The 21,934-nt window shown below is 43.8% G+C and overlaps 1 protein-coding gene across 1 annotated transcript; it reads left to right on the top strand.

Annotated features, from left to right (window-relative positions):
* Window positions 1-508: 508 nt before the first annotated feature.
* On the top strand, window positions 509-17,141 carry LOC129707007 (probable crossover junction endonuclease EME2). The gene is made up of 8 exons (XM_055651717.1): window positions 509-1,759; window positions 3,436-3,584; window positions 6,410-6,502; window positions 8,342-8,466; window positions 9,150-9,267; window positions 10,180-10,295; window positions 11,056-11,245; window positions 15,188-17,141. The coding sequence occupies exons 1-8, from the start codon at window positions 1,336-1,338 to the stop codon at window positions 15,356-15,358; spliced, it is 1,386 nt and encodes a 461-aa protein (XP_055507692.1). The 5' UTR covers window positions 509-1,335; the 3' UTR covers window positions 15,359-17,141.
* Window positions 17,142-21,934: the final 4,793 nt, after the last annotated feature.

Here is a 21,934-nt window from a genome sequence, read left to right as displayed (position 1 = left end):
GCCTTCCCCCGTATCCCCTGACTCAGCTATCTTTAAGAGCTCTGTCTAGCTCTCTATTGAAAGCATCCAGAGAACCAGCCTCCACTGCCCTCTGAGGCAGAGAATTCCACACTCACTCTCTGTGAGAAAAAGTGTTTCCTTGTCGCAGTTCTAAATGGCTTACCCCTTATTCTTAAACTGTGGCCCCTGGTTCTGGACTCCCCCAACATCGGGAACATGTTCTCTGCCTCTAGCGTGCCCAAAGCCTTAACAATCTTATATGTTTCAATAAGATATCCTCTCATCCTTCGAAACTCCATAGTGTACAAGCCCAGCCGCTCCATTCTCTCAGCATATGACAGTCCCGCCATCCCGGGAATTAACCTTGTAAATCTACGCTGCACTCTCTCAATAGCAAGAATGTCCTTCCTCAAATTAGGGGACCAAAACTGCACACAATACTCCAGGTGTGGTCTCACCAGGGTCCTGTACAACTGCAGATGGACCTCTTTGCTCCTATACTCGACTCCTCTTGTTATAAAGGCCCACATGCCATTCGCTTCCTTCACTGCCTGCTGTACCTGCATGCTTACTTTCATAGACTGATGAACAAGGACCCCCAGATCCCGTTGTACTTCCCCTTTCCCCAACTTGACACCATTTAGATAGTAATCTGCCTTCCTGTTTTTGATATCAAAGTATTAATAAGGATGGGGAAAATGGTTGTTTAAGGAAAATTTGTTTTACTTATTGTATTGTGGTGGTGGGTTTGTTTTGAATTATTTCGTATTGCAAATATTATTGTAAATACTTGATTAAATCTATTTTTTTGGTTTAAACCAAAAACAAGGTGAAGCAGTGAAATTGGGGAAATGAGGAAAGGAAAGGGATTAATTGCGCCGCCCGCTAGAGAAATTGGTCCCATATTTCGTACTGGAATTTGAAGGGTGGTTTACGAGCGACTGGGTTACGCTGCTGCAGCTAACGCCGAGGCGAGTGCAGTGTTTGTCTGGTCTCAGCAGCAGAGGGAATTGTTTGTCTGGGGCTCGGCTACCTGGTCGGATTGAAGGCGGAGCGGGACAGCTCGGGGTGTGGAGCCCTGGCAAAAGGGGCTGCATGGAAATGGCTTGAGCTATTCGAGCCACAGGCTGGAATAGAGCCCGTGTTCTTTGTCTCCAGCGATGGGGCAGGGCTCGCAGCTCAGCAGAAGAGCTTTGTGCCCAGCCTGGGATTGATTCCGTTCTCCCGCAATGTTTGTTATTCACAATCCACAATCTCGCCATCCAGGAGCACCGTTGCATTGATCGCTCGGATCCAGCGCTGTGCTGTCCCGGGCTGGGACAGAGAGAGGGGAACATGTACCCGGCGCTGGGGTCTTTCTACTGGGCTCCCGTGGCTTGGAAGGCCCCCCTGGGTGAGTTGGAGCTGTACAGCTCCGAGGCCGGCAGCGGGCCGCTCCTTGCCCCTCTCTTGCCCATCGTCCAGGTACCTCCACAGCAGGGCAGCCGGGGCGAGCTGGGCTCGGCAGCCGCGGGGAGCAGCGGAGCAGCAAGCCCCGGCCCCGGCTCCAGCCCCGACTCCAGCCCCGGCAAGAGGGCAGGCAGCGGGCCGGAGCAAGTACACCTGGCCAGATGGGGCTCCGAGATCCTCCAACGCGACAGGGAAACTGCCAGGGAGGTGGAGATGCAAGATAGACTGGAGCGACTGGCGGCTGACATCGCCCTCAAATACATCCGCGCTGACCACTGCCTGAAGTACATCAGAGTGTGTGTGGATACAGGTAAGCTCTGACATCTGAGGACACAATCTGGAATGGGCCGAATGGGCCGAATGGCCTAATTCTACTCTTATTCCTTATGACCTTATCACAAAGTGCTGCTGTAACTCAGCAGGTCAGGCAGCATCTCTGGAGAACACGGATAGGGTCCAGACTCTAGCAGGAAGGAACCGCAGACGCTGGTTTAAACCGTAGATAGACGTAAAAAAGCTGGAGTAACAGCGGGACAGGCAGCATCTGTGGAGAGAAGGAATAGGTGGCGTTTTAGGGTCGAGATCCTTCTTCAGAGGAAAGTGAAATGAGAGAGATATAGACGATGATGTAGAGAGTTATTGAACAAATGAATGAAAAATATGCAAAAAAATGTAACGATGATAAAGGAAACAGGCCGTTGCGAACTTTGTGTTTGATGAGAACGAGTTACAGACAATGAGATTCAACAGGACCACTTTGAAGCTGGTATGACTCGGGTGGGGGAGGGATGGAGAGAGAGAAGGAATGCAGGGGTGCTTGAAGTTAGAGAAATCAATATTCATACCACTGGGTTATAAGCTGCCCATGTGAAATATGTATCCATGTTCTCCAGCGATGCTGCCTGACTTGCTGAGTTACTCCAACACTTTGTGTCCTTTTGTACATTAAGTTTTGTTCTTTGTTTCTACAGCTCTTTCATTTGGCCAAAAAATTCAAACACACACACACACGAGGTCAGACACTATAACAAAGACTGAGAAAGCTGGAAATACTCAACAGGTCGGGCAGCACCTGTGGAGAGAGAAACAACTCTCCAGGAGGAAAGTTCCAACGGGAGGTTTAGCTGTGTTGCTGTTTCATATTGACAGCGTTTTGCTTTAGTGGAGAGATCTCCACTCTAAATATTATCTGACCTTTTCCTACCACAGCATGAAGAAGGGTCCCGACCCTCTACGTCACCTATCTATGTTCTCCAGAGATGCTGCCTGACATGCTGAGTTACTCCACCACTTTGTGTTTTGCTCAAGATCCCAGCATCTGTAGTACCTTTTACTTCCATTGTTTTACTTTTGTTCGATAACTTTATGAGTTTCAAAGTAGAGGGTTACTTTGTGTAAGAGTGTATGGGGCTTGCAAATTCTGGAGAGAGTTCGAGAGAGTCAAGAGTCAATTTAAGAGTGTTTTATTGTCATATGCCTGCAACAGAACAATGACATTCTTACTTACAGCAGCAGCACAGCAGGTTGTCTGAAGAATGGTCTCAACCCAAAATGTCACAGATCAAGCCTGAAGAAGGGCATCACCCTGAAAGATCTCCTATCCATGTTCTCCAGAGATCTGTAGAAACAAAGAAATGCAGATGCTGGTTTATACCAAAGATAGACACAAAGTGCTGGAGTAACTCAGCGGGTCTGGCAGCATCTGTGGAGAAAAAGGATGCTGCCTGACCCGCTGAGTTACTCCAGCACCTTGTGTCCTTCTCCAGAGATCTGCCTGACCCGCTGAGTTACTCCAGCACTTGGTGTCATAACAGGATGTAGTAGATAAGGTTTACTTTTGGAAGCAATCAATAAGTTGCAGTTTTTTGTGACAGATTTTTCATGTGGTGAGACTTTACTGAAACTGTTTGTGTATTGTTTTACATGCCCCCGGTTGTGGATGGGTGAATTCTGCATTGACCTGATCTTGCATTGATCCTTCCCCAGCTATTCTGCAGGAGCCCGGTGGATATGTGCTGCTGGACGTTTTGAACTCGTTGGAATCGGAATATAGCATTGAGCCGCAGTCAGTCCCCTCCACCATTACATGGAGAAGACAACTGCCTCAGGTCATCTTGGACCAGCTTTCTGAGGAGGTAGGCAGATGGGATGAGTTCTCTCTTTCCATCGATCTCTGGAGTACAGCTTTATTATTTTGGATTTTAGGGGCAGCACAAAAGCGCAGCAACAGAGCTGTCCTGGCCTTTTTCTGACCTCAAGTTCCTTCCCCTCTACTTTCAGTTCCAGCCCGACACGTCACCCATCCTCTCTCTCGAGAAATGTTGCCTGACCCGCTGAACTACATCAGCACTTTGTGTCTACCTTTGCCAGCATCTATAGTTCCTTTCTACACAAGAGCTGCTGCCTCCGAGCACCTGAGACACGGGTTCTATCCTTACACGGGTGCTGCATGTGCGGAGTTTGGATGAATCTGTGCTCAGAGGGCACAGGGACATTGGTTTAGGTTCAGAAATATCTTTAGGTTTATTATTGTAATGTGACAAGTGAAAAGCTTTGTTCTGCATGTTATCCAAGCAGATCAGATAATGCTCTACATAATACTATGCATTTCAAGTCAAGAGTCAAGAGTGTTTTATTGTCATATGTCTCAGATAGAACAATCAAATTCTTACTCACTGCAGTACAACAGAATATGTAAACATATTACATAACGCGAGAAAAAAAGTTCAGTGTGTGTATGTATGCACATGCACACATACTCAATAGATAGACAAATATAGTGCAATAATAATAATAATCTGTTGTAGTTCAGAGCTTATTTGTTGTTGTGTTTGGCTGTTGGCTGTAGGGAAGAAGCTGTTCCTGAACCTGGACGTTACAGTTTTCAGACTCCTGTACCTTCTTCCCGATGGCAATGGTGAATTGAGTGTGTGGCCAGGATGGTGTGGGTCTTTGCTGATGTTGGCTGCCTTTTTGAGGCAGCGACTTCGATAGATCCCTTCGGTGGTGGGGAGGTCAGAGCCGGTGATGAACTGGGCAGTGGTCACAACTTTCTGCAGTCTTTTCCACTCCTGGACGTTCAAGTTGCTGAACCAGGCCACGATGCAACCAGTCTGTGTGCTCTACTGTGCACCTGTAGAAGCTCAAGAGAATCCTCTTTGACATACTGAATCTCCGTCATCTTCTCAGGAAGTAGAGGCGCTGATGTGCCTTCTTTATAATTGCATCAGTGTGCTGGGTCCAGGAAAGATCTTCGGAAATATGCACATCCAGGAATTTGAAGCTCTTGACCCTCTCCACCATCGATCCGTTGATATAAACAGGATTGTGAGTCCTCATCCTTCCCCTTCCAAAGTCCACAATCAGTTCCTCGGTTTTACTGGTGTTGAGAGCCAGGTTGTTGTGCTGGCACCATTTGGTCAATCAGTCGATCTCACTTCGATACTCTGACTCATCACCATCTGTAATTTGTCCAACAACAGTGGTGTCATCGGTGAACTTGATGATGGTGTTCGCACTGTGTCCGGCTGCACAGTCATGGGTATAGAGTGACTATAGCAGGGGGCTGAGCACGCAGCCTTGAGGTGCTACCATACTGATTGTTACTGAAGATGAAGTATTTCTGCCAATTCGAGCAGACTGTGGTCCGTGGATGAGGAAGTGGAGGAAAGTGTGAAGCCTTGAAAGTGGCTTACAGAACATTGGCCTTGATCGGTCCTATTGACAATAGAAGTTGGGAGGTTAAGCTACAGTTGTACAAGACATTGGTGAGACCACATATAGAGTATTGTATTCAGTTGGGGCCACTCGGTTATGGGAAAGATTAAGCTGGAAAGGGTGCAGAGAACTTACGAGAATGTTGCCAGAACTCGAACGGTCTGAGCCATTGGGAGAGGCTGAGTAGGGTTGGACTTTATTCCTTGGAGCAGAGGAGGTGGACAAGCGGTGATCTTATAGACGTGTATAAGATCATGAGAGGAATTGATAGGGTACACTCACAGAATTTATTATCCAGAGTAGGGGAATCCAGAACCAGAGGACATTGATTTAAGGTGAAGGGGGAAAAGATTTAATATGAACCTGAGGGGCAACCTTTTTTCCCAATAGGCGGTGGGTATATGGAACGAGCTTCCAGAGGAGGTAATTGAGGCAGGTACTATCATAACAATTAAAAAACATTTGGACAGGTACATGGATAGGATAGGGTTAGGAGGATATGGGCCATACATGGCAGGTGGGACTAGTGGGGCATATTGGTCGGTGGTGCTGAAGGGCCTGTTTCCATGCTGTATGACTCTATAATTACAATCAAGCCAAACTCAAGTGTATTTCAAAGGTTTCAAAGGTCTTTTATTGTCACATGTACCAATTAAGGTACAGTGATATGCAAATTACCATACAGCCATACGGAAAAAAAGCAACTAGACACACCTCCATAAAAGTTCACATAAACATCTACCACTGTGGATTCCCCACATTCCTCACTGTGATGGAAGGCAAAAAAGTCCAATCTTCTTCCTCGTTATTCTGCCGCGGTCGGGGCAGTCCAACCATCCGCCGGGGCGATCGAAGCTCCCGCAGCCGGCGGTCGAAGCTCCCGTGTTAGGCCAATGGAAGCTCCTGCGGCTTGGAGTCCCCGAAGTCGGTCTCTGAGCAGAGACCACGGGCTCCGTGATGTTAAAGTCCACAACCACCCACGGTTGGAGCTCCGAGGTCGATCCGCGATGGTAAGTCCGCAAGCTCCGCGGTGGAGCTTCTCGAAGGCGGTCTCCAGCAAACGCGCCAACTCCTCGATGTTAGGCCGCAGTGAGGATGGAGATACGATACGGAAAAAAATCGGATCTCCGTCGAGGTAAGAAATTAGAAAAAACTTGAAAGCCTGAAATAATTAGCCAATTGATGCATCATTTCGTTGTATTTGAAATGCTGTTTATTTGTTAATATTGATTTGTGCTTTCAGAGTAAACATTTATACAAATCTAAGGAAGAAAATCAAATTCTGGTGCTACTTTCACCAAATTATTTCCTTAACATGGTGTGGTTGCATAAACAGGTAACGATCAACCTCAGGTGTTTGGCCTGCATGATATTTTGCTTAGTGGATAGAGAGGAGGGAGGGAGGGAGAGTAGTTGAGGGATTGGTGCGGAGGGGGGAGGTGGAGATGGGGGAGGGAAGGGAAGAAACTAACATGGACATATAGGAAAAACCATGCACTGGACTGGCAAAGAGCAGAATATTTAGCCAACATGTTTCAGATATTAAGGGAAGCAAGGGATGGGGGTTAGTGATGGAAAGTGGTGCTGAGGTCAAAGATCAACAAAGATCTTATTGAGCGATGATGATCTGCACCAGCCCCAGGGGCCTCCAGCTGTTGCAGGGCCTCCAGCTGTTGCAGGGGCCTCCAGCTGTTGCGGGGCCTCCAGGCTGTTGCGGGGCCTCCGGCTGTTGCGGGCCCTCCAGCTGTTGCGGGGCCTCCAGCTGTTGCGGGGCCTCCAGCTGTTGCGGGGCCTCCAGCTGTTGCGGGGCCTCCAGCTGTTGCGGGGCCTCCAGCTGTTGCGGGGCCTCCAGCTGTTGCGGGGCCTCCAGCTGTTGCGGGGCCTCCAGCTGTTGCAGGGCCTCCAGCTGTTGCAGGGCCTCCGGCTGTTGCGGGGCCTCCGGCTGTTGCGGGCCCTCCAGCTGTTGCAGGGCCTCCAGCTGTTGCAGGGCCTCCAGCTGTTGCGGGGCCTCCAGCTGTTGCGGGGCCTCCAGCTGTTGCGGGGCCTCCGGCTGTTGCGGGGCCTCCAGCTGTTGCGGGGCCTCCAGCTGTTGCAGGGCCTCCAGCTGTTGCGGGGCCTCCAGCTGTTGCAGGACCTCCGGCTGTTGCAGGACCTCCAGCTGTTGCAGGGCCTCCAGCTGTTGTGGGCCCTCCAGCTGTTGCAGGGCCTCCGGCTGTTGCAGGACCTCCAGCTGTTGTGGGGCCTCCAGCTGTTGCGGGGCCTCCAGCCATTGCCTTCTTTGACAAGTGATGTTCTTCTCCTCGCCCCTCCACCTTTGTGTCCTGAGGGAGCCCCCCACAGCCGACCGACCTCGAGGGTGGGGGTAGGCCAGACCCCGGTTCTGTCTCCTCTCCTACCGGCCTCACTCCTCACCCGTCACGTCCAGCGCTGTTGCCGGCTCCATCCTCCTGGTATCTCTCTTGTGAAAAGCTGCAAATCCTTTCCACCTGAACCAGGGGTTCCCTTTCTCCTCTCATTCTTTCTTTGCCTTTTTATTTGTTTTACTGCTTGTGTTTAGGAAGCAGACCAATCTTTTGGGATTCCTTTTTTTTGTGTATTTCCCTCCCTAACTCTCTCCCTCCCTATTAATTAAAAAAAACAAAAATCTCTTATGATACTCTCAGAACATTGAAGTTGTGCACATGGATTACCATGGAAATGCTTCAGACCAAGTGTGGATAAATGGGACAAGTAATAGATGGATAATTATGGTCAGAATAGACATGGTGGGCTCTGTTGTAATTCTTTTATTCTCAGAATAAAAGGATGTACCTGTAGAAAAGAGACAAAGAGGAATTTCTTTAGTCAGAGAGTGCTGAATCTATGCAATTCATTGCCACAGATGGCTGTGGAGGCCAAGTCGTTGGGTATTTTTAAGGCATAGATTGATAGGTTCTTGATCAATAAGAGTGTTAAGGGTTGTGGGGAAAAGTCGGGAGAATGGGGTTGAGAGGAAAAGATAGATCAGCCATGCTTGAGTGGTGGAGTAGACTCAATGGGCTGAATGGCCTAATTCTGCTCCCATGACTTATGAACGTATGATGGGCCATAGGGCCTGTATCTATGCTATATGATTCTATGACTCCTATGTTAGCAAATCAATGGCATCAGTTTAAATTATTTCTTTGCTTGACAGAAAATGAAAGGCGTTTTCATGGAAGACATTTGTGAAAACTTTGACAGTTTTATAATGAGAGTTCTGGGCAAGCAGTTTTACAGAAAAGCTACATTGGCTGTCATTGGATTGGATACTTACACAAGGTGAGTGTGAGCTCTTGGTTTTATTGCTGGTATTTGCCAGAGTCCTGGTCTCATTTCAGTCTTACACCAGAATAGATGTGGTGATCAGAAATGTTGAGAACCTCTTTGTAACTTCTTCAACTTCCACTTGTATAATTAGTGAGATAAAGGTTGATGTTGTCTGTTTTCCTCTCCAGTGGATAGAAACATTACCGCACCCCATTGATTCATTGTAAAGGACCTGTCCCACTTTGGTGACTCTTTAGGCGACTGCCAGGAACTAGTTTTAATGGAATTCACCCGCGACACCTGGCGTCAACGTACGACAGCAAAAACTGTCGCCACTGTCGACGAAAAGTTTTCAACATGTTGAAAATGTTGCGGCAGTCGCCTGTAGTCGCCCAAAAGTGGGACAAGCCCTAAAGTGTCTTTGAATCCTTGAAATGATGTGATGCTAAAACCACCACTGGTGGAACACTAAAGGTTTGGGGCTTTTCTTACTATGGCAATAAGGAGGCATTCCTTTTCCATAGAAAATGTTATTTTCACCATGTTTTGCTGGCTGAGTATATTTTGAAGATATCAAGCACATTGAATTGATGTGATGCTAAAACCACCACTGGTATCAATTTTCATGTGAATTGTGCATATTCATTGTTTTGGTCCTTTACGAAGAAAGGTAATTGTCTCCTTAAATCATTTAGGGAGAAAGGGCTTTATAGTCCAGTGAAACGACAGCTGAATTCAGAAAACACCAGGGATGAAGATTCTGAGTCATGGGTTAGCAAAGAGCTTGGCTTGACCTGTGCAGATTTGGACGAGGTCTGTGTTGCTTTTCTCTATTAGTTGGTTTCTCTGAGCTTCAAACTTGGTTGACAATCCACTTTGAAGAATAAGTATTTTGGGCAAAAGTCATAAGTGGGAGAATGAAGAAGGTTCCCATCCTGAAACATCACCGATCCGTGTTCTCCATTAATGCTGCCTGGCCCGCTGAGTTACTCCAGCACTTTGTCCTTTTGTGTTCTTAGATTTACCGGCGGTGGCTGAATCAACCAGTGCCTTCAAAACGGACCTGGATAAGCCTATGGGGAATGAGACTGATGAGATTGGACTGGTAAAAGTGAGGCAGGCTCATGGGGCTAAATGGCCTCCATTTGGTGCCTTAACAATTCTAAGATTCTATGACCAGCCCTTTTCTTGAATAAAAAGTAGATTTATATTCTGGAGTAAGAAACATACAGATGCCGGTTTACACCAAGGATAGACACAAAATACTGGAGTAACGCAGCGGATCAGGCAGCATTTCTGGAGGAAAGGAATAGGTGACGTTTCGGGTCAAAACCTTTCTCATACATCTAGTTCCCACCGCCACCCCCCCGACCTGAAACGTCACCTATTCCTTTTCTCCAGAGATGCTGCCTGACCCGCTGAGTAACATAGAAAATAGATGATGGAGTGGGCCATTCAGCCCTTTGAGCCAGCACCGCCATTCAATAGGATCATGGCTGACCATCCACAATCAGTTCCATTTTGCATTTTGTTTCTATCTTTTACATTCTGGAGGCCTTGCTACTTAAATGAATCAGTCCTCCAGAGGTAAATAGAGGCGTTTACATTTGCAAAGCATGTGCAATTTCCCAGTGCATGTTACTTCAGTGGATAGAATTGGTAAATGTCAGCAGGTTGTACTGTCTTACTCTGGCTCCGGCTCACTTCTTGCTGGTTTGTGTCCAGGTCCAGGTTGCGTTGCAGCTGCAAACACACACAACAGTTTGGTTCTTGGAGAACTGGCAACAATTTGCTGATCACATTGCAACTCTTACAAAGGCAATAGCTCGATCCCCGTTCAAGTAAGTCAAACTACAGTGCATACCCATGCAGCAGAAAAATGAACTTTTAAAAATTGATCCAGAAAATTAATTTTTTCCTGTCGGGTACAAATTAAAACCTGATATAGTACATTTTTTTTTAGCAAATGCCTGCTACAACTCATTTTCATTTATGAGGTGATGTTACTGTAAGGTTTATCTCCAAAGCCATAGATTGGTTAGATAGCCATCAATTCACTGTTATAGAGTTGGCTCTGGTGGGTTTTTCTTTTAGACAGCCTTACTACTACGACATCACATGTCTTTAGTGGAATCTTTAGTCTGACTGCAATACTCTGAGGGAGGAAATGTACACACGTCAGTCTTATACATGCAACGTTAACCCTTGTTTGGTTTATATCGATACATGAATCCTGGTTTACTTCCATAACATTCTGCAGTTGATTGAATAAAGTATTCCTCCTGATAACCGTTAATGCAGCAACACAACCAATTCAGTTTTCCTACGAGACCGGATAATAAGCATCGGTGGGGTTGCATCTTGCATGCGTTTGGCTGGGTGAACCATTGTCTTCCATGGTCACAATACATTGTGTTCATGGCTTGACATTATTTCAATTCTTCATACAAGATACTTATTTATACTATTTATTCAAGGTGCACAGCATTTGGCATTGGCCTTTGCATGTCTAAGATGGTGATTGAAGGAATGTGTTTACAAAGCCAAAAAAAAACGAACCTTCTTTTGACAAGACGTTCTTGTGAAAATAATTCTGTTTAGAAAGCAAAGTGAGAGAATGACCTTCTCCTTCTGCCCTGATGGAACATGGTCCACTGGTGTGAAAGTGGATAAGGATGGAAAGGGGCTCCTGAAATTGTGGAAAAAGCAGCTCCAGCAACTCAACAGGATCACCCAGCCAGTGGCCATGGCAATAGCACAAGCCTACCCCACACCACAGCTCCTCCAGCGGGTAATGGCAGCTACCTGTACATATCTGCCATTTGTTCTCATTCACATCTACGCTGACACTTTCCATCCATCTTAATAGATTCCACTATTCATCTTGCTGTGTCATTAACAAACAGTGAAACCTTGATTATCTGTAGTCTTTTTATCACCTGCCACGGTTTCCATGCAAACCAGGTGACCAGCAAGACTTGTAGCCAAAACATTAAGTTAAAAAAAAACTGGTTCCCTCTTGGTCATTGGGTTCTTCCTTCAGCCAGCCAGATAGCTGCTAAATTTCCATGCTTCCCCTGTGTTTAACTTAAAAAACTAACAAGGAATTGGCAGGAAGCAAATACCTTAGAATGTATCATTAAAAAAAAATGAAGTGTTGACATCTAAACATACTAGAAAGTGGATAAGATTAAAAAAAGATAAATCATAAAATAGAAACTAAGCTGGGGCTAAGGGGACTTGAATCCATTTGCATTTTAATTGTTTCTCAAGGATTAGTTAACAGTTCAATTATTATCGCAATATATCTCAAGAGTGAAGAGTTTAATTGTCATGAGTCCCAATTAAATTAAGTACAACAGAATATGCAAACATGGTACTCTGTAAACAATATAATAATTGATAAGTGTGTGTATATATATATATATATATATATATATAAAATAAATAGATATACACACACATATACATATACATAAAAATAAACAAACAATAATAGTGTAAAAAAACAAAGCAAATGTCCCCAAATGTCTGAAAATATTGGTTGCCAGGAGACAAAGGGGGCCCACTTCATCAGGGGCCCACTTGATATAGGGGACCCACTTGCCATCGGGCAAGCTGACACCCTGGCCAGTCCGCCACTGGTTGTAGGGAAGCAGCTGTTCTTGAACCTACATGTTACAGTTATCCGGCTACCTTCTTCCTGATGGCAGGAATGAAATGAGTGTGTGGCCATGGTGGTGTGGGATTGATAATAGAAAGGGACGTGGGCAGCCGTGGCATTTTTCCGGGCAAATACTCCCTCATTCATTTGGGACATTGTCTTTTTAGGGGGATAATCGAGGTTCTACTGTGTCTGCTTTGCAAGCTTCAATAACAATGCTTCAAAAAAGCAGTCATCCAAATCGCTTGCCTCTTACTTCAAATGCACATGAAATTCTGGTCGCCCAGTTTCACTTTGCTGACTTTATTAGCTTTAAGTTAAGAAATACCCCGTTGTTCAACTCTCATCCTTACTTTAAATTTCCTTTGTGTTCTTCCTCTTTACCTCAATTTTCAGATATATCTTTATGTAACTCTCATATCAATGCTGCTCTGCTTCTGGGTTCTATCGGCTGTAACCACTTTTTTTTAGTTTAGTTTAGTTTAATGTCACGTGTACAGCAAACAGCTTTTTTGTTTTGTCCTATCCAGTCAGCAGAGAGACTATACATGATTACAATCAAGCTGTCCACAGACTACAGATGCAGGATAAAGGGAATAACTTTAAGTGCAGGATAAAGACCAGCAAAGTCCGATTAAATATAGTCCGAGAATCTCCAATGATGTAGTTCAGGATTGCTCTCTGGTTGGTGACAGGATGGTTTTCATGCATGATAACAGCTGGGAAGAAACTGTCCCACAATCCAGAACTAAGCTCTCACACTTCTGTACTCTTGCCTGATGGGAGAAGAGGGGGTGACCAGGATGACCGTCCTTGATTATGCTGCTGGCCTTGCCGAGGCAGCGTGAAGTGCAGATGGAGTCAATGGAAGGGAAGTTGGTTGCATGATGGTCTTGGGATGCGTCCAGAATTCACTGCAATTTCTTGCGATCTTGGGTGGAGCTGTTTCCAAACCCATGCTGTGAAGCATCCCAATAACTTCCTTAGTAGTGTCTTCAGCTACCTATGTCTGAAGATCAGGAATTCCCTTCTATTTCTTTAACTTCACTTTCCTCAGTGACTTTGCTTATAAAATGTCTCTTTTAATATCTCCATACATACCTCATTTTAATTAATTTTTTTTACTACTACTGTGAAATGTTTTAGTATGTTTTGCGATAGTGGAGGTGGTGTGCAAATGGAATTAGCGTTAGTTTTAAAATACAAGCAATTCTTCTTCTTTGGTGTCCATCTTCCACGTTTCAAATGTTGACATCGCTGTCATTGTCCATCCTGAAAAGGACGCAAGCTACCGGCGACATTCAGTGGGAGCCATCACTTATTGCAAAAGATGGTGGTGGTAGCAGAATCAGCTCAGGATACTTCCAGTTTCCAGCCCTGTGACGTGGACGCTTCTGCTATAATTAATACCTTGTTTTACTTTGTCAGTGCATCAGATGTAACGGGAGAAGTTGATCCATTAGCACAGAAAGGAACCCATTTACTGCAGGGTGACTTGGGGGGGAAACATATATCCTTTTTGCCACTCAACCCACTGAATCTGTGCAAGTTCTCGGAGGGAAATAATAACCGAATATCATTCCCTAGTTTCTTCTCTCATTATTTCTTGTAAGGGATACAGTGAATAACAATATACTGCATTGACAAACACAATATCCCAATCTTCTCTTTGCAATTATGAAAATGCATCATGCTCTACCCAGCCAAGTCTTCTCTCTAAACACAATAGTTTCAGTTTGATCCTTAAACTGCTCCAAGAGTAAGATTTATGGAGAAAAGGACTAGGTGACGTTTCGGGGTCGGAACCTGTCTGAAGTTCTGAAAGACCTATTTTTATCCAGCTTTCCCTCAATATGTGTTGAGTCTCTCCCGTTCTAAATGTCATACTGATCAAAGGAAATTTGCGTTTACTTCAGGAGTTTCAACAGTAATACAAAACAAACAGAAAATTATCAAATCAATCGTTGATTCATAGCGCCGGCAGCTTGAACTCTCAGTCCCCAAAACCATTGAATGTTCGGGGTCCACGATAAAGTACACAAATAGAGAAAACCAAAGAAATGAAACAGAAAAATCAGAATCTAATTCAGGGTAAAGGCTACTGGAAAATTCACCCGACCTCCTATGAAGAGTTAGAGTTCCACATCCACACACCACTGATCTCAAGACACTTTCTTCAAAAATCTACTTGCTTTTTTTGTTGCTGTAATTACAGCCATAATTGGGAACTTTTGCCATTGTCTTTGAAATGCTGCCAGCCTATTGCAAATTTGTTCCAAATCTTTATTGATCTTTTTTAGCACACTTACATAGAAATATAGAAACATAGAAAATAGGTGCATTCGAGCCTGCACTGTCATTCAATATGATCATGGCTGATCATCCAACTCAGTATCCCATCCCTGCCTTCTCTCCATACCCCCTGATCCCTTTAGCCACAAGGGCCACATCTAACTCCCTCTTAAATGTAGCCAATGAACTGGCCTCAACTACCTTCTGTGGCAGAGAATTCCACAGATTCACCACTCTCTGTGTAAAAAATGATTTTCTCAATTTTAACTTTTCTCAACTTTAAAGAATACATTTACTTGCATAGAGAATAATCAGGATTCACTGATTTGTTCAGTGGCATTTAATTTTAGTTCACTCATTGAGTGTTTCTAATTAAACAAATAGCAAGGCCATTTATCCACAATCACAATGTTGGATATTTCAATGCTCATGTCACACACTTCTAGAATAAGAAGAAACAGTGGTGTGAAACAAAAAGCAAATATTTGAAGATAGCAAGCATTCTTGGACGGGAAACATTCCATCACATTTAGCTGCATCCATTAACTCATTAGATAGCTCGTCACCCATTATTTTAGTCCTGCTGTTTCTTAATTCCTTGTTAACCTTGAACAGTCCCCCTGTTCCTTCCCCCAAGCATATAAACTGTTTGTTTTACAATCACTTTTGTGACCCATCATTTTTAATTGTAACGTGTGAATAAAGCTGAAAAGCAGCTATTACTGCTGTCCAAAAAGCAAACATTCACAGACGTGCCTTAACATTCTGCATTTTAAGGCTTATAGACATTGTACGACAGAGTGGGAGAAGCAGAATCTGCTATCAGAGGTGAAAGTACAAGCTGGAGGAAAACGTGTGGATCGACGCGTTGGACCAGACATATCTCGCAGGTTGTATATTTTCATGACTTCAGAAAATGCTGACATAGTCTTGGATAAAAGTGGGTAAACTGAGATGAAAACTTGCGACATTTTACCATTTGCCTTTATGATTTAACACAAAGAAACACACATGAACAAAGTTTGGCTGAATTTGAAACAGTTCAGCGTCAGAGTTGCTGTTACAGTTTGTGTGAGCTCGGAACTGATTGTTATTAAACCAAAATTAGTCTTAATTCACTATTTCATGTAATGGGTTAACAACTATGAGCAGGATGTCAACACTAACCAGTTTTTAAAACAATCAGGTTTTTCTGCTCATTCTATATTCCAAACACAAATGGCCACATGCAAGATTATATAATGGAAAGAAAATACGTTGTATTTTAAAGTAAGTTACAACTCTCGAATAATATGGTAAACCCTCGTTATAACTGACCATGGGGAGGGGGGGATGGTGTCCGTTACTGCCGATTGACCGCTATAACAGAGTAAAGGATTACCGAGCAAGAGTATCATTGCACGAGAACTAGAAACAAAAAACTGCAGATGCTGGTTAATACACAAAAGCGCTGGAGTAGTGGATTAACTCAGCAGGTCAGGCACTGTCTCTAGAGAACATGGATAGGTGATGTTTCACGTCGAGACCCTTGTTCAGACTCTCAGTGAGCTGGCGGCCGAGGGAGAAGTGAGGATCGGCGGAGTCATTGGTCGCGGGGTGTGGGCAGCCGGACAGGTGTGGGTTGGCAGTGGTGGTGGCAGCGGTAAGCGTGGCCTGGAAGCGGCCGAGGAGGCTGAGTGGGCCGGCAGTGGCGTCAGTAGGTCCGGCCTGGGAGGCGGCGGGGAGGCAGTGCGGGCCGGGTTTGGCTTCGGCAGTCCAACCTGGCTGTGAAGGTTGGTGGGACTGGTCTGGAAGCAGCTGGGGCGGGGGTGAGGATTGGCGCCAGCTTCGGTGGTCCTGGCCTCAGAGAGACCAGGTGAATGTTGGCACTGCGTCTCCGAGTGCCGCTGCGGGTCTGGGGTATTGTGGCAGCCAGGTGCACGGCGCAATCCAGCGGTGGGTCCGAATCTGAAACGCCACCTATCCATACTCTCCAGAGATGCTGCCGAGCCCGCTGAATGACTCCAGCACGTTGTGTCATTCATCATTGCATTGTAACCAGCAACCTGCTTTCTCAAAGAGACAGCGGTGTCTGATTATTGTGGAGATGCACCACCCACTAGAACTGAAATCCGTTATGAAGAGGTCTGCAATAACAAGGGTTTACTGTATTTTCACAAAGTTCAGGTTCAGCAGAATGTGATAAGGATAAAATAATTGCCAGTTAAATGATTAGAAAAGTCAAAATTTATGGTAGATAAATAGAATACCATTGAAACACTGTGATCAAAAGTCTTTAATAGGAAATGAGCAGAATGGTGACATGATGCAGCCAAACGTTGCAGTTTGATCGAATGGGTCATTTGCAATGATCATTTATAAATTAGCCAGCGCACATTGAAGGTTGTGATTATTCCAGGCTCACAATATCAATGTTCCTTAGATCAGTGTGTAGGTTCAACCATTTTCAGCAGCTCATCTTTTCCATCAAAGGGTCCGATGTAGGGATATTCACCAAATGCTTACACACTGTTCATTTTTATTTGCAACTCTTCACCTTCAGCTACTGACGCATTTCCAGATTGTGTGCAGTTTAACGGAGGTAACATTCAGCCATGGGCTCAACAGTGGCAAGTAGCATTCACATTAGGCAATGACTACCTCCAACAAGAGTCTACCCACTTACTCTTGACATTCAATGCCATAAAGAGTGCCAAGTTCTCCTAACATCTGAAGCGATGGGGAGGAAAAGGGGGGGGGGGGGGGAGGAAAGTCATCATAAAGTCAGTTGAATAAGCTAAACCGAATAAGGATGTGCTGGCATTGGAGAGGGTCCAGAGGTGGTTCATGAGAATGGTCCTGGGGTGCAATTGGCTTAACGTATGGTGGACAACTGATGGCTCAGGGCCTGTACTTGCTGCAGTTTAGAGGCACAACCTCAGAATAGAAAATACATACCTTTAGAAAGGAGACGAGGGAGAATTTCTTTAGCCACAGTGGTAAATCTGTGGAATTCATTGCCACAGGTTGCTGTGGAGGCCATTGGGTATTTTTGAAGTGGAGATTGACAAGTTCTTGATTAGTAAGAGTGTCAAAGGCTACAGGGAGAAGGCAGGAGAATGGGGTTGAGACGGAAAAAGAGATCACCCATGATTGAATGAAGCCGTTATCGAATGGCAGAGTATGCTCGACGGGTAATTCTCCTGTGACTTATGAATGTAATATGGCTACCAGAGCATGTCAGAAGCTGGGTATAGAAAGAGTCTGAGGTAGGCAAAAGTGTTGGAGAAACTCAGCAGGTGCAGCAGCATCTATGGAGCGAAGGAAATAGGCAGCGTTTTGGGCCGAAACCCTTCAGAGTCTGAAAGGTTGTTGAAAACCAGGTGACGTAGGTATAAATACCATGGCTATACGAGGCTGGGTATCCTGCAGAAGCAATTCACCTTGTGACACCACAAAGTCTTCCTATGAAGCACGTCAGTGGTGTGACATCATTTTGCCACCTGTCTGGAGGAGTGCAACATCAGAAACACAGTCAGCCCAGCACCATCTACAACACAGCAATCTGGAATTTCTGTAGCCAATTCCAACACCACAAATATTCATTTCTTCTACATTTAACACAAAAATACACTTCAGTCACTCACCCAGGCTACTGCCAAATGTACGACCTTTACCTGAAACCTTTTGCCTGCAAAGGTATGTGGAAAATTCCTGAAAGATCAAAGTCACACACAATCCCAACATGGACAATAGACAATAGGTCCAGGCCCTTAGGCCCTTCAATGTGATCATGGCTGATCATCCCCAATCAGTACCCCGTTCCTGCCTTCTCCCCATATCCCCTGACTCCGCTATTTTTAAGAGCCTTATGCCCCTGTCCCACTTAAGAAACTTGAACGGAAACCTCTGGAGACTTTGCGCCCCACCCAAGGTTTCCGTGCGGTTCCCGGAGATTTTTGTCAGTCACCCTACCTGCTTCCACTACCTGCAACCTCTGGAAACCACCTGCAACCTCCGGGAACCTCACGGAAACCTTGGGTGGGGCGCAAAGTCTCCAGATGTTACCGTTCAGGTTTCCTAAGTGGGACAGGGGCATTATCTAGCTCTCTCTTGAAAGCGTCCAGCGAACCCGCCTCCACTGTCCTCTGAGGCAGAGAATTCCACAGACTCACCACTCTCTGTGAGAAAAAGTGTTTCCTCGTCTCCGTTCCAGTGATGGAGCCATCACTGTTCCTTTCAGTCCAGGGCTCATTCCCTGTAGTGCCATGGAAGTACCCTTACGAGGATTGCAACAGTTCCGGGGAACAGCTCACTAGCCTGAACACAAAACACAGCCAGGTTAACCTTGCTAATGCATCATGCAAAGTACTTATTCAGTAGCTAATTACCAACAAATAGGACCCACGAACAAAACACAAAATGCCGGAGTAACGCAGCGAGTCAAGTAGCATTTGTGGAGGGAATGGATTGGCAAAGTTTCAGATCAGGACCCTTCTTCAGACTGATTATGGCGGGGAAAAAGAGAGGTGGGGGCAGGACAAAGTTGATGAATTTGAATTGCAGATGAGATTTATGCTTATGAAACATGTAAGGAATCATTGGACGGCATCTTTGAATTCTTCCAAGTCAAAGTATACAAGGAAGTTGCTTTATTACCACCCAGTAGAGCACAAGGGAGGGGAAAGCTAATCAACTATAAATTGTAAGTCACTAGCAGGTAGCAAAAGTAGCAAAGAATCATCACAAAGTTAATAACTGGAGGTCTTGATAGATACATGGACAATACTTTTCAGTAAAAAAAAAACTTTAATCCTCCATGGAAATTATACGACACCATGTTAAAAACTTAAACTAAGCACTTCTGTAAAACCCCTCAAAGGTAAATTGATAAACTATGTGTAGTTTTAAACATAATTTAATCTCATAGACTAGTGGTTTAGACAGAGTGAAAAATCATGTCCTCAGATTTAAAGTTTAAAAGAGTAAATTAAATTAAAAAAAAAAAATGAATAGGAGAACAAACTTGACTAAACACATTTGTCTATAGAATAACAATTGGGTCAAATGGCCTACTTCTACTCTACTGATTCATTAACTAAATTGCTGTCCAAATACTTCAGTTAGGCTTGGAAAACCAAATTTGGATAAGGATTAAAAAATAAGGATTACATGTGATGGAGGTGAATCAGCATGGAATTGTTTGTTAGGAAGGACGAGTTATAAAAGTTACAATGACATTCAGCGATGTATTCATTTTCATCCCAACAAAGGAGACTAGAAGTCAAAGGACAATTCAGGTACCAGTTGATTGGTAGTTGTTTAAAGATGTGCTAACAATTATTTTAAAATTGAGCTGCTTACTGTGGAGTGCTAATAAATAGCTATAGGTTTTAAATAGACCAGGATCAAGTATACACACAGGCAATGCGATGAGAGAAAAACAAACCATGATGTTAATCTCAAAACTGTTTTTAGTTTAGATTTATTTGGGTTTAAAATTAACTCTGATCCATACCAAACACAGCCAGTCAATGAATTTGACTTCATTTTTTTGTCTGTTCTATCAACTTGACCTGAACCCAAGACATAATCTGAAGCAGGTCTGGTTAAGCGGCCAGTCTCAATTCTTGGGATTTATGAAACATTGGGGTCCCGGGAAGGAATGATAACAGCTGAGAAGGTTATAAATAAAATTCAAGTGAAGAACCCAGTTCCTCATGATTTAAAGCATGAACTGGAGGGAACAAAAAAGACAAAGTGGAAACTTTATGAAGTACAACAAATCCCACTGATATTAATTGAAAAAAAATTACCTTTAAAGATTGTTCCAAGAAAATAGATAGCTCAGAGAAAAGTGAACGATTAATGAAAAAAATGAGGAAATCCTCATTTTTAAAGGTGCCAGGTTTCTTAGAGGGTAAAATGTTCAGGTGTTGTGAATGTCTTTCAGCCTCCATCTATAATTTACTCTGACCTAAACAAATTACAGGAATTGTTTAATACTAAAATTATCACAGACAAACCCTATAGCTACAAGACGCCAGAAAGTTTGCTAATAGTATAGGACATTTTGACTGGTGTTAAACTGCCATTTAGTGACATGATACCATATTTTCAATATTGTGTGATATTTCTATGAAATGTATATTATTTTATTTTACATTTGACCAGTTCGTATTTGTATGCATAACAATCAAATATGTGTGTGATGAGTCGATGAACTGATTTAGAATAGTCAAGGTGTAATCGAGTTAAAGATATTTTGCAACATATGCTGGAAGAATGTTTCCTAGAATGAGAAAAAAAGGCGATTTCTAGCAATTATAGCAAATCTTATACTTTAAAGTATTTTGATTGATATTAGTACCAGAAAGAGGTAATGGAAACTTGATAGTGATAGTTAACTAATACAATCAAGGAGAATAAAATCAAATTCTTTGTCTCAGAAAAAAATAAATTGGGACAATAAAAAATAACTTGCAGATTCCGCTAAAGATGGACAGATTAGATTGTCACTAAATTACAACTACCACTTCAAGATTAAAGGTATTATTATATACCTTTAATTATTATTATAACTTTGATTATATAAAGATTTCACATTGAACAAACATTCAGCTTTGATAAAATATTACACACCGGACTTACAGTTAGAGTATCAATTTTAGGCTAAGCACAAGGAAGAATTGAGTGTCACACAGCGGAACAGACAGAAGGTACATTACAAACAAGCTTGAGAAGCACAAATCAGAGTCTAAGGCATTACACAGAATGCTTTTACATGGTTTTAACTACTAAAATCCATCCGAGAGCACAAAATGGTTATTACTCTGTACTGACAAAAGTTTGTAGCATATCATTGTAAACTTGAAAAAATGAGATTAAGATTTGTGATAGCTTGACAAAATGTATTATCTTTGTATTATTGGATGTGGCCAAATAAAGAGTTATGTGATGTGCAACGTGTTGCATCAATTCAAATATTATTAGGGGATCGGGTACAAAACAAGGTTTAAGTTGCCACATGATGCCATGTTTGCTTCATTGCTATGCCAGAATCTCTGAGTTATAGATATCACAGCCTGACTGTGAAGAAAGTGTAGTTACATTTACAGTGCACATACAGTGGTGCATCTGGTAGAGCTGCTGCCTCACAGCGTCAGAGATCCGGGCGTAATCCTGACCACGGGTGCTGCTTGCATGTTCTCCTGCGACTGACTGGGTTTCCTCCGGGTGGTCCGGTTTCCTTCCACATCCTGACAAAGAGCGGGTTTGTAGGTTAATTGGCATCTGTAAATTGCTCTTATTGTTTCTTGTGTCCTATTGTGGATGCAAAAATAACATAGAACTAGTGGGAATGGATGGTTGGTGTGGACTTAGTGGGCCAAAGGGCCTGTCCTCATGCTGTATCTTTCAATCAAGCAATCAAAAATCTCACTTTTAAGCAAGTCATTATAAAACACAAGGACAGGATGCTAGACTGTGAGACACAGAGATTATAAAGCTAGGAAACAAAATCACCTAAATTAATTTGTTCAGAAA

The sequence above is a fragment of the Leucoraja erinacea genome, chromosome 20 (assembly GCF_028641065.1).
Source record: "Leucoraja erinacea ecotype New England chromosome 20, Leri_hhj_1, whole genome shotgun sequence".
Taxonomy (NCBI): domain Eukaryota; kingdom Metazoa; phylum Chordata; class Chondrichthyes; order Rajiformes; family Rajidae; genus Leucoraja; species Leucoraja erinaceus.
The sequence above is the reverse complement of the archived record's forward strand: the minus strand, read 5'-3'. Positions and strand labels throughout refer to the sequence as shown.